This window comes from Brachyhypopomus gauderio, unplaced genomic scaffold, assembly GCF_052324685.1.
Source record: "Brachyhypopomus gauderio isolate BG-103 unplaced genomic scaffold, BGAUD_0.2 sc60, whole genome shotgun sequence".
NCBI lineage: Eukaryota > Metazoa > Chordata > Actinopteri > Gymnotiformes > Hypopomidae > Brachyhypopomus > Brachyhypopomus gauderio.
This window is the reverse complement of record NW_027506881.1, coordinates 2259803-2273096: the sequence shown is the minus strand read 5'-3', so window position 1 is coordinate 2273096 and position 13294 is coordinate 2259803. Positions and strand designations below refer to the sequence as shown.

Here is a 13294-nt window from a genome sequence, read left to right as displayed (position 1 = left end):
TGACTTAAGACAGTAAACATAGACATTGTGTTGATCTGTAGTGCCATCTTGTGGACAATGCTGCTAAACTTGAGTGAATGTGTGAGTCAGAGTTATATAATTCATGACAAGCTTCACATCTAAAAAAAGAAATGGTCAGTTAAGTAACTGTCAAAAACTGTGGTCATGGATTTATGCATAACTTAATTTGATAAAAATATATCAGCTGTAAAATGTACTGATTTGTGAGAAATTCTGAATATTGTTAAGCTGATTTAAAAATGAGCAATGACAAAAAAAAGTCTAAATCCAACCCCATTGTAATCAAACTGGTTGTTGTGCATTTTCATATAGCTTTTGACACTCACAGGTTAGCATATGTAGAACTGACCCAGACACAATTAGGTAGCCTATATGAATGGATATCAACAAAACCCATTTACCTCTGACCCAGACACACTTAAGTATATGAATGGATATCACCAAAACACATTTACCTCTGACCCAGACACACTTAAGTATATGAATGGATATCACCAAAACACATTTACCTCTGACCCAGACACACTTAAGTATATGAATGGATATCACCAAAACACATTTACCTCTGACCCAGACACACTTAAGTATATGAATGAACATCACCAAAACACATTTACCTCTGCAAGCACTTCTACTTCTTCTTCTGTATATATGTGATTGATGTTAAGAAAGTCCTTTGGGAAATAGCCAAAGCTACTGCCAACCTACAGAAAAAAGTTATGGGTTATTTTACAAATGATCTGTGTTTTTGAGAAATATTTTAATAATAATTGAATTAATTTGAATAATTTTCATTTATTATGTCATTGCACAGTAAATTATTTGCAAGAGAAAACCATTATTATCTTGCAAGAGAAAACCATACTGCAGAGCAGTCTGGCCAGTTACATATGGTGGTAGGATTTCTGGTGGACATTGTTAATGATTGCTCATAGTCCACGAGATAACATCAGTCATACTCACACTTCCTGCCCACATATCCGACCTCTGGCCTGAGAGTTTATAGTACACATATATAGTTTCTCCTTTTTTAAAAGGCAGAAACCGACAGTCTGGTCCAGAGAAATCCCTGGATGCTTTTCCCCGACAAAGAAGCACTAAAAGAAGAACAAAAAACATTAGGATGAAAATGTTTTTCGACTCAGTTATAAGGTAAGTTACTTTCTTATAGGCAGGCCTGGGAACATTAGCTGAAAAATCTAGTAAAATCTAGTAAATCTAGTAACCAGATTAAGAGTGAAAAGTGATGAGTGCACATTTTGTATTTCATTTTGCTTCATAAACACGTTAAGTAATATAGTCGGCGTTAGGTACTTAATTATGCACAGATGACAGCTGATACAATAATACATGTCTAAACCAGGTAATAGTTCATACCTAAACCAGGTAACTGTACATGACTATACCGGGTAATAGTTAATACCTAAACAGGGTAACTGTACATGTGTAAAGCAAGTAATAGTACATGTCTAATCCGGGTAATAGTACATGCCTAATCCGGGTAATAGTACATGCCTAATCCGGGTAATAGTACATGACTAATCCGGGTAATAGTACATGACTAATCCGGGTAATAGTACATGACTAATCCGGGTAATAGTACATGACTAATCTGGGTAATAGTACATGACTAATCCGGGTAATAGTACATGACTAATCCGGGTAATAGTACATGTCTAAGCCGGGTAATAGTACATGTCTAAGCCGGATAATAGTACATGTCTAAGCCGGATAATAGTACATGTCTAATCCGGGTAATAGTACATGTCTAATCCGGGTAATAGTACATGTCTAATCCGGGTAATAGTACATGACTAATCCGGGTAATAGTACATGTCTAAACCGGGTAATAGTACATTACTAAGCCGGGTAATAGTACATGACTAATCCGGGTAATAGTACATGACTAATCCGGGTAATAGTACATGACTAATCCGGGTAATAGTACATGACTAATCTGGGTAATAGTACATGTCTAATCCGGGTAATAGTACATGTCTAATCCGGGTAATAGTACATGTCTAATCCGGGTAATAGTACATGTCTAATCCGGGTAATAGTACATGTCCTATCTGGGTAACTACATGTCTAACGGACTAGTCAGCGAGTTAGATTAAAACGAGGTTCCGGTGCTGTCTCGGTACATTATAAAGCTACGACGTTAGAACGGGAAGTTCGGCCGTGTAGAGGAACCGGTGTTGTCCTCAAGAGCAGAACCGCGGGCCGACACGTCCTGCTCCGTTACAGCACCGTCTCCCCCGGTTTGTTTGTTAGCTACATGGCTAGGTGAGCTAGCCGGTAGTTGTTGTTGTTCGGTACAAGTCTCGTTATAACCGATACCCACTACCGCCAGCGTCGTCCCGCCGTGTGGACCGCAACGGGTCGCGGGATTAAAGCGCTGTACTTCAGCTCTTAATGCGGTGGCGCCGAGCCCGATTCAACAGAGCGAAGTTACCCCGATGCCCCTTAACTGGACACTCACTACTACATTCCTCGTCGGCGCATCTTTTAAAGTCGGAAAACCGCCGGTCCAACGACGTTTTTGAAGAACATACATGGAGAAACGCAACAAAAAGAAAAAGATGTGAAATTATTCGAGCCATGCTGGCAGGTTATTGAGAGGCAGCAGCCTGAGCACGGACACGCCGAGCGGAGCCGACACGTCAGCAGCGCCGCGGGCGGGGATAAGAGCTCCGGTCGGGCAGGACCACGGAGTCGCGTTACAGAAGATCCAGAAACTTTTAAAGAGACAACGGCACACCAGATTCAGGATTACCCCCCAGAAAACACCAGATTCAGGATTACCCTCCTGAAAACACCAGATTCAGGATTACCCCCCAGAAAACACCAGATTCAGGATTACCCCCTGAAAACACCAGAAACACCAAATTCAGGATTACCCCCCAGAAAACACCAGATTCAGGATTACCCTCCTGAAAACACCAGATTCAGGATTACCCCCCTGAAAACACCAAATTCAGGATTACCCCCCTGAAAACACCAAATTCAGGATTACCCCCCTGAAAACACCAAATTCAGGATTACCCTCCTGAAAATACCAGATTCAGGATTACCCTCCTGAAAACACTCTTTTGAATGATCATTATCTGTCTCCTGGCTCACAGGAAGGATGGGGTTACTTTGGCAGGTTTAAAATTAACATTGGCAGATTTGCCCTGGAACTGGTGGAAATACAACAAATGGCGTATGACTATTTCTGAGATAGAGAGTTCAGCATATGGAATTTATTGAGGACATTAGTTGAAATTCACAAACTACACCGTGAAGCATGTTTAGTTAGGTTATCTTGAAGAGGGCTGAATTTATGAATCACTCTCAGTTATCCTTCATCGATATCATAATTTGGATATTAACCCATCTGTGCAGTTAGAACACACACACTAGTGAATACTAGGGGGCTGTGGATCACACGTGCCCAGAGTGGTGGGCAGCGCTAGCCCGGCACCCGGGGAGCACCCGGGGTTATATGACAGCATATAACCATATGCCATTGTACTGCACGAAATGTAAATCTGTAGATTGTATATATTGTACATTTTGCACTTGCTACTTTATTGCACTTCTGGTTAGATGCTAAACTACATTTCGTTGCATTGTACTTGTACATGTGTAATGACAATAAAGTTGAATCTAATCTAATAATAACCTACATTACATAGAGAGCAATGTGTGCATGATTCGGTAGGGGGCAGTATGCACCTTAGGTAGGAGAGAAGATACAGATTAATGAAGAAGAAGTTCATGGCGCCGTGTTGCCATCGTTGAGTGTCGGCTAGTCCAGACAGTAGCTCCCTACTCCCTTAAAGATATACATATGTTAACTTAAAGATATACATATATTAACTTTGATAATGATTGAGATAACGGTTTAGTTGCGTGTGGCTTGTCTGAATAATAAAGTTAATGGAGATCACTGCCGACGCGTTATACTAAATTATACTAGTATTTCTATAAAGTGAATTTGGGACGCGGCCCAGTAGGAGATAAAGGAAGAAATAAACCAACGTTGGTTCTTCGTGTCCTGGAGCAGAAATGATGGACGATATCGAAGCGGAGTTTAATATTCCTCAGTTGAACGAAGAGTCTGAGTCTTCAGAGGATGAAGGAGTTCAGAGGACAGTTAAACTTCCCAGTTTGCTACACGTGTCTCCCACTAATGGTTAGTAACTACCTGTATAACCGTCCCAGTTAACAAGTGACCATCAACTGTGTGTCTGAACTGCTGTTAAGTTTTTCAGTGTACTCTCCGCATAGTTTTTATTTTGTGTATTTGTCAGTCACTAAAATGTCAGTGTGCTTTAGATCGCTCTAGAGAAACCGGGTTTCATAAATCAATGAGGTTATGTCTGAAGGCCATGAGAGGAAACATGCTCCATCACCGCTGGGCTGAGGCGTCCCAATATTTACCCACTTACTGTCAGTCACTGGAAGATTCTACCACCCAAAAACGAGCAGCAGTTAGTGAGGTAAATTCAAGGACATTCATTCAAATTATTCCTAAAAAGTGATAATACACACTCACAGTTGGAAGGGTGACAAATTTAATCTGTCCTGCACCCAGCAATGCAAAAGGTGTGATGTACGGTGGGCACTAAACCACTGAACTGTCAGTCCACCTTATTATATCCTAACGACACAAATTATCTACCATAATTGTGACCTTTACTAGGTCATATGCAGAGTCTGTTATCAGCTAATCTGTGTTTGAATTTCTGGTTACACTTTGAGTGTGAGGTATTTCTATACTAACTCAATTTTCAGATTATCTGGAGAATAGGTACTGAGATCCTTTACCATCATCCCAACTCCAAATTGGAAGATTTCACTGCTTTGTATGAACGGATGAAAATCTCTGGGGTGAAAAATTACGCTAAGGTATGTTTACAAGTTTGTGGTATTTGATTATCCTATTTTTTCCACTTTAACAGTTAGAAAAGCTCAGTTGTGTAAATCGGTGGCAAGTAATTTATTTGCTCAGTGGCAAATCACTTATCAAGAGGATTCTTATCTTTCAGTTGTAGTGTATTTATACACAGAATAATATGTCAAATATTTTGTTATACCATTAGAGATTCTCATAGGACACATCCCTCTCACTTCATACAAGAAACCACAGCTTTGTTGTGTAAGTTCAGTGTTCTTAGGGCTCATAATGCAGGACGTGTGTGTACAACAGCTTCAGCCTGTCTACTCATACAGCCTGAACTTCACCTGCTGATACAGCCTGAACTTCACCTGCTGATACAGCCTGAACTTCACCTGCTGATACAGCCTGAACTTCACCTGCTGATACATCCAGTACTCTACAGCAGGGGTGTCAAACTCATTTTCACCACGGGCCCCATCTGCATTATTGTTGCCCACAGAGGGCCATATGTAACTTATAAATGTAACTACTCCTTTATGTTAAATAACTCTGAATTTATTACTTATTCAAGATACAAATATTACAGATGTATTTGCATAGATGTAAAGAAAAAACGTTTCCTTGTTGCTCTGTTAATAGAACATAAATCATTTTAATTTGTTAGGTTATGAAACCCACATTACTCCATCAATCAACGATCAAACTAAAGTGAATAAAGAATAATGTCAAAGATATCACATTTACTTTGTTCTAAACTTGAAATATCAAATAACTGTGAAAATAGCAATTGTGCTTCAAAAACGCTCCCTCTGAAAAAGACTGAAGCGCAGAGATTTCACAACAAAACAGCTTTTACTGCTGCATGGTTTGTGGTTGTGGCTTTCGCAATCACATTCTGTTACGGTTGCAGTTTGCCAGTTAATTCTGTGGCAATTTGCTGTTTTTCTTGATGCCCAATTTTGACTTACTTAGCTCTGTGTTTGGTCTCAAAATGCCAACGTTGATTGTACTTTTTGACAAACGCCACCGCTTCATAACACAAAAGACACGCCGGTTTTTCTCCTTGAAGCACAAACATGTATTCGCTTTACCTTCTTTCTTCCCACATCCTTCCATCTGCATTGATTTTTCTTTTCCTGGACATTTTAAGATCATTATCATCATTATTATTAATTACAGTTATTGGGAAAATCGCATCTATGTGGAAACACTGCAGTGTGGAGATGCCGTCACTTCATGGGTAACATTGTGGGAAATGTAGTTTTGGTAACTGCATGTATTTGACTTATTTTTTTTTTTTTTAGACAATTAGGCTTTTTGAGCTCATAGGCCACATAAAATGACGCGGTGGGCCACATTTGAGTTTGACATCCATGCTCTACAGGATCCTGACCCTTGTGCACAAACCTAATGGCTGTGTTCATATCACTAGTGGGTGATTAGTTAACGTCTGCTTATCATCGAACAAGCAAGCTAATGAGGAAAATATTCCAGTTATAAACTGTAAAATTATATTTAATACCAAATAAAGCAAGCCATCCTGTTTGTTCTTGTGTTCCCAGATCTCTCTGGAACACTCATTTCATCTGCTTTTGAATGGACACGTTCATGAGGCCAAACAGCAGCTGTCGGCAGCAGCGAGCTGGAGGTACGGACGGCAGTCTGCAGCACAATCTCCTCAGTTGAAGCTCATCCACGCATACTGTGGCTTTCTGGATTACCTCAGCTGGTGTATGAAGAGGTCGTGTGAGGACAGACCAGGTAGGGGATGTGAGCCCCTTCACTTTTGTGTAGACTCTCACAGCCACTGATCAAACAGGCAGCAGTCAAAAGGGGCAGATTGTATTTCCACTAGACATAGCAGCAGAGCTTTGAAGCACTCTGGGGTTGTTTTTGAGCAATAGCAAAACGTAAACAGGCCTGAACACCGTTTCTGTGCTTATTTGTGGAACGTCCTATTCCCAAAGTGTAAGTGGTAATGTTGAGTTGCTCCTGTCTTTATACTTCTACACAGTGTTCCAAATTATTATACAAAAAGTGTTTAGGAGTGATAAGGTAAGATTTGTTTTGTTTTTCAGTTAAACCCATTGATGGTGATGTGTGTCAGGGTTCTTCATATCACTGAAAGCAATTTCAGACACCTGTGCTAATTAGTTTGGCAGGTGTGTGCAATTAAAAGGCAAGACTACTTAAGAAGGCTGCCCCACATTAAGCAGCCTACATTTTCAGCCAAAATGGGAACCAAAAAGGATGTTGAGAAGCAACAAATTGTGGAGTGTTTAGGTCAAGGTACGACTACAATCAACATTGCCAAGACACTTCATCGTGATCATCACACAATCAAGAAGTATGTAGCTGATTCAGAGCACACACGTGTGTGTGCTGATAAGGGAAAATTGAGGAATCTTTCCAACAGGGAATTACGTCAGGTTAAAGGGGCAGCTGCAAAAATGCCTCGTCATAGCAGCAGACAAGATTATGAAGCTGCTGGTGCCTCCAACGTCCCCCGAACAACAAGATGCAGGTCCTTCAACGTCCCCCGAACAACAAGATGCAGGTCCTTCAACGTCCCCCGAACAACAAGATGCAGGTCCTTCAACGTCCCCCGAACAACAAGATGCAGGTCCTTCAACGGCCCCCGAACAACAAGATGCAGGTCCTTCAACGGCCCCCGAACAACAAGATGCAGGTCCTTCAACGGCCCCCGAACAACAAGATGCAGGTCCTTCAACGGCCCCCGAACAACAAGATGCAGGTCCTTCAACGGCCCCCGAACAACAAGATGCAGGTCCTTCAACGGCCCCCGAACAACAAGATGCAGGTCCTTCAACGGCCCCCGAACAACAAGATGCAGGTCCTTCAACGTCCCCCGAACAACAAGATGCAGGTCCTTCAACGTCCCCCGAACAACAAGATGCAGGTCCTTCAACGTCCCCTGAACAACAAGATGCAGGTCCTTCAACGTCCCCTGAACAACAAGATGCAGGTCCTTCAACGTCCCCTGAACAACAAGATGCAGGTCCTTCAACGTCCCCTGAACAACAAGATGCAGGTCCTTCAGAGGTTTGCAGTTGTGCGTAAGCCATTCTGTAGACAAGCAGATACAGCTCCAGTGGGCCAAACAATACATGAAGACTTCAAAACTGTTTTGTTCACCGATGAGTATTGTGCAACGCTTAATGGTCCAGAGTGGAGGATGGATGGAGTGGAGGATGGCTGGTTGATGGACACCCCATGCAAACAAGGCTATGGCACCAACAAGGAGGAGGTGGAGTAATATTATGGGCTGGAATCATGGGGAGAGAGATTGTCGGCCCCTTTAGGATCGCTGAAGGGGTAAAGATGACCTCCATAATGTATGTGGAGTGTCTCCAACAGCACTTCCTGCCATGGTTCAAGAAGAAGAATGCATGCGTGTTAATGTACCGTCTCATGCTGCAAAGAACACATTTGCATCTCTGGCTGCTATGGGCATAAAAGGGGACAAACGTATGGTGTGACCCCCATGCTCCCCTGACTCAACCCTGTTGAGAACCTCTGGAGCATCATTTGTAATAACCTGCTAATGCTTGTAATTTCACAAATGACAATTTTTTTTGTTCTTTATAAAAATGAATAGGTTAAACTCTGCTGTGCATAATATTTTGGAACATGCATTTTGAGTGTTTTATTGTTTATTTTTATATACTGATATCATTGGCAGTTTGTTCAGAAACATTTCAATTGTACTCTAATAGTTGATGACTGGAAAATTACAATAACTGCAATTCATATTGCAGGTAATTTTGGAAAATCTTAATAGGAACACAGTGTACTTTAATGTTGTACACTCTTCACTCTGGAAGTTCAAACATGGCTGCAGGGATTTTGTTCATCTACAAGAACATTAGTGATGTGATGTAGTGATGTCAGGCGCTGACGCAGGACAGTACGGTTACTAGTTCATTCTGCACCTGTTCCATGTGGAGTTGGTCAGGGCTCGCAGTCCCCAGCCAATCCACTGCCACGTATCACAGTTCTCTAGTGACATTGTGTGCTGTAAAATTAAGATTAGCGTTAATTTTAATTAAGGGCTAAATAAATCCTTAATGAAAGACGCTCATGAAGAACATGAACATTATTCCTGCACGAAGGTTCCTGCAGTACTGGCTCCTGGAATCTGCCTGGTTAGGGTTAATCCTGTCCCCTTCAACACTCCACCTGTCCCCTCTGTCCCTTCAGCACTCCACCTGTCCCCTCTGTCCCTTCAGCACTCCACCTGTCCCCTCTGTCCCTTCAGCACTCCACCTGTCCCCTCTGTCCCTCCAGCACTCCACCTGTCCCCTCCGTCCCTCCAACACTCCACCTGTCCCCTCCGTCCCTCCAACACTCCACCTGTCCCCTCCGTCCCATCCAACACTCCACCTGTCCCCTCTGTCCCATCCAACACTCCACCTGTCCCCTCTGTCCCATCCAACACTCCACCTGTCCCCTCTGTCCCTCCAACACTCCACCTGTCCCCTCTGTCCCATCCAACACTCCACCTGTCCCATCCAACACTCCACCTGTCCCTTCAACACTCCACCTGTCCCTTCAACACTCCACCTGTCCCCTCTGTCCCTCCAACACTCCACCTGCAGGCCTGATAGTTTTCAGCCATTTTTATTGGCAGACATTGAATTTTACATTTCAGTAATGGACCGAATGAGTTTATATTGCATACAAATGTATTTCAAAGGAGTGGATGAATGGAAAAAAAATCCTTTAGGGAATCTACACAGGAGAAGTAATAAACTGCAAACTGTGTTCTGAGCTACTGTTGTGCCATGGACAGTAGGAAATGAGTTTGACCTGGTTTCTGTTTCATGTGTGTAACCCTGGTTTGTATTTGCCATTCATATAACCAGGGAACCTTCTACAGTTATTTTGTGATCAGCAGTCACTTGTACCAACTTGTACTCCACCTGCACCAACTACACCATCTACACCCCCTACACCACCCACACCATCTACACCCCCTACACCACCCACACCACATACACCCCCTACACCACATACACCCCCTACACCACCCACACCACATACCCCCCACACCCCCACACTATCTACACCATCTACACCCCCTACACCATCTACACCCCCTACACCATCTACACCACCCACACCATCTACACCCCCAACATCTACACCCCCTACACCATCTACACCCCCCACACCACATACACCCCCTACACCACATACACCCCCTACACCAGCTTCATCAAAATAATGTTTAAATCCTTCATTCACAGAAGTTCTGCACATATCTCGAAATACTGAAAACTAAAAAGGTTACATGAAAATTTAGCACATAAGTAATTTTAAATAATCAATTATTTGATTATTTGTTTTTCAAATAAGATTTCAGAAAATGTTTTTATATAACAATGATGATTTCTGTTAAAAAGGAAATCATTCATTTTAAGTGATCTGTCTTGTATTCTCTTTGTATATTTACTGTTGCTCCTTAATAAGGCCAAAGTACTTGGGGTTATGCAGTCTTGGTGTCTTTGAGCTCATGGCTGTTATGTTTCAATTTATGCAACGTTGGCAATGTGTAAGACTGAACTGCACAGATTGACTAATTAGAAGTGGCTTCTGTGGGTGCTGAGGATTGATAGCTAATATATTCTGCCATGTACTCCAGGTGGAGCAGAAGGTGATGTGAGTAACCCAGAGACACACACCTACTTCAGACAAGCCTCCGTGACCCTGCAGGAGATCCTCACTCAGCCTGGAGTTTGGGACACTTTCATTCTGAGTTACATTGATGTGAGTTTAAGTCCTGCTGGATTAAATTTCTCTCTGAGCTCATGTTTTTGTGTGTGACATGAATCATCTTCTGTCATGGGCAGATGCTTGAATTCTACAATGATCAAGAAGAGGCGTTGAAGGTCTTGGAGAACTATGCTTACAGTGAGGAGTATCCTGCAAACCCCAACGCTCATGTCTACCTGTACCAGTTCCTAAAGAGACACAATGCACCACACAACAAACTCATCAGAACTCTAAAGGTGGAACAAACTCTTGTTAACGAGTTGATTTCTAGTTTCTGAAACTCTAAACAGCCTCAGTGAACTCTGTGTGTGTGTGTGTGTGTGTGTGTGTGTGTGTGTGTGTGTGTGTGTGTGTGTGTGTGTGTGTGTGTGTGTGTGTGTGTGTGTGTGTGTGTGTTGCAGGTCTTGTCCTCTTTGGTCTCCAGCCATGAGCTGATGCTGGAATATTGCACTTTGCTGTTAAACTCAAGTAAATTTAAAATTATTGTTTCACTGTAATAATTAACATATTAACAATAATTAATCTTGGATTAATTTTAATTACTTGCATCATGCAATTAAAACGTTCTTGCTATTTTCATGTTAGTAAACAGTTTTCTGTTATTTATATATTATACTGTGTGGAGCTTCAGTACTAAGAAACTACCCGAGAAATCTTCAAAAATGGAAAATACTCAGTATAGTCCTGTGTCTTAATTGTATTCAGAACATGTTTTACATAAGATTTCAAGGTTCCTTGAAAGAATACAGATATTCAGAGTCATAAAAATAGTGCACCCGTGCTATAAGTAGCTATAAGTGATTCCAGATTAGAACCTCTTTTTCTGCTCCAGAGTTACAGGAAGACCTACAGGAGGCTCTTGGTGTTTCCATGAATCTCCTGGACTATACCAGCTGGAAGAGTGATGTGTCTGCATGGAAATGCCTGGTGAAAGTTTTGGAGTTGCTCACAGAGAAGTAAGTAAGATTGAAGAGTCTTTCCTCCATCAACGGCTGCATTCTGGATTTGATGTATATACCACTGTGAAGAGATGGAACAAACTGACTCACTGCTAAAGAGCAGCAGATAGCGTAGCTTGCACAGTTCCTTTAACCCTAACCCCTAAACCTTAACACAACACCATAACATAACATCATAACATGTATTTTAGGCTGTTCTGGGTTCATGATCTCTAAGTATTGGTATAATGACAGTACAAAATAATGTTTTTGATCAGGTGTTTATTTTGTAGGCCTCCATAAGCATTTGCTGCACATCTACACACGTTGTTGTATGCTGTATATCCTCAAACATGATCTTTTCCACCCAAGGCTGCTGTGTGCTTCTGTTTCTCCAGACATCTTAACCAGCTGATTGAGCGAGAGTGGGAGCAGAGGAAATCACTGTGGCTGCCTCTGCATTTCAAGAAGAACTATTACATGGAAGATTTTAAAGAGAACGTGGACCTGGTGCAGCTCAAAATCAAAGCAGTCAAACTCCTTGGTGCAAAACGTAAGTATGACTGTTCCTCTTGCATCTGAAACACCTTCCTAAATAAATGCATCACCTAGACATGTGCATGCTTCAGGCAGTAGAGGGCGCTGTTCTTCTGCATCTCCACTAGCCCTACAACCAGTACTACATCATTTTCCAAGGAGAACATATTTGTCTGAAATATTCCTGTTGTTTTAAGTTGAACACTTTCGCTTCATAGGCATCATAATGAAAGAAAGAAATTATATTATTAAAAATAATAATGTGTTTAGATGGATTAAAAGATCAAAATGTCTGAGAAATGTTATCAGTTATTTTTAAATCTGTGATAACTTGTTAACATTTTAAAACTAACTAGGGAACTTTTCCCATCTCAGGAACCACCTACTATAGACTACACACGCAAGTTTCAAAAACGCTCCTCCTTCAAAAGGAAAAGGAGAGACGAGCTTCAGCCCGACTTTGTGCTCCTAGATTTGACCACTAGGTTGTACTGATGTCTAACATGTGAAGGTCTACTGGGAAGTGTGACAAGTTAGGAAATAAACTCTGTGTTTCCTTGTTCAGTAAAAAAAAGGCATGCTTGAAGATGTTTTATTTCATGACCTGTATTCAGTTTATTTGGTGCTATTAAATGTTGCTCATGTGTCTAACATTTATTTTATTATTTTTACTTTAAGTCTTGTTTTTGTTTGTTGTGTGACTTGGGGGCAAAATGTTGAGATTTTGTTGATATTATGGGCCTAACATGACTAGCATAAGTGTATCTTAAAGGTCTATAACTTAAGTATTCAGGCTGTTCAAATGGTCCTTTATGTAATGGGTAAAAAAATGATAAACTAAAGTGTTCAGAGTTTAAATAGCTGTACCTTTCAATCTTTGTTGCTAAATTTTCTATAGACATATTTGTTCAAGCTTTAAAAATAATTAGTTTATATATTACATCAGTTATGTGAAACCTTTGACCTTCTCCAGTGTCCAATATTGATCTTTACTACTGATCAGTTGGTCATTGTGAATGTGTTTCGGAGAATCGTGCGACATCTTGTTGATCTAGGAATGGCCAAGCCAAATTGAAACGATGTGTTAAAGGAGAACAATGTAATGGTTGGGGGG

At 41.3% G+C, this 13294-nt stretch overlaps 2 protein-coding genes across 10 annotated transcripts in view; one reads left to right on the top strand and one right to left on the bottom strand.

The window, feature by feature from the left end:
* Positions 1–2713, bottom strand: part of mia3 (MIA SH3 domain ER export factor 3) — a 20575-nt gene extending 17862 nt beyond the window's left edge. For 4 of the 8 annotated variants that reach the window (XM_076988080.1, XM_076988084.1, XM_076988086.1 and 1 more), the window contains exons 1-3: positions 2504–2713; positions 985–1118; positions 639–725 (exon numbers count right to left, since the gene is read on the bottom strand). In XM_076988080.1, the coding sequence (XP_076844195.1) occupies positions 639–725; positions 985–1118; positions 2504–2624 (342 nt within the window). In that variant the 5' untranslated portion in view covers positions 2625–2713. The remainder of the gene's footprint in view (positions 1–638; positions 726–984; positions 1119–2503) is intronic. The other 4 variants (XM_076988079.1, XM_076988083.1, XM_076988081.1 and 1 more) reach the window with 1 other exon arrangement.
* Positions 1054–13294, top strand: taf1a (TATA box binding protein (TBP)-associated factor, RNA polymerase I, A). Of its 2 annotated transcripts, XM_076988088.1 has the most exons (11): positions 1054–1173; positions 4073–4201; positions 4345–4508; positions 4804–4917; positions 6472–6670; positions 10575–10699; positions 10783–10941; positions 11107–11173; positions 11538–11661; positions 12042–12196; positions 12556–13294. In XM_076988088.1, the coding sequence occupies exons 2-11, from the start codon at positions 4075–4077 to the stop codon at positions 12663–12665; spliced, it is 1344 nt and encodes a 447-aa protein (XP_076844203.1). In that variant the 5' UTR covers positions 1054–1173; positions 4073–4074; the 3' UTR covers positions 12666–13294. The 2 variants fall into 2 exon arrangements, with proteins under 2 accessions (XP_076844203.1, XP_076844202.1); XM_076988087.1 differs by lacking the exon at positions 1054–1173 and having other exon boundaries at positions 3771–4201.

Bases quoted from the DNA above. Each gene is read 5' to 3' on its own strand.
- taf1a (XM_076988088.1), top strand. From the start codon at position 4,075: ATGATGGACGATATCGAAGCGGAGTTTAATATTCCTCAGTTGAACGAA. The intron at 4,918-6,471 runs GTATGTTTACAA...TTGTGTTCCCAG, and splicing joins GGGTGAAAAATTACGCTAAG to ATCTCTCTGGAACACTCATT. The intron at 12,197-12,555 runs GTAAGTATGACT...TTCCCATCTCAG, and splicing joins CAAACTCCTTGGTGCAAAAC to GAACCACCTACTATAGACTA.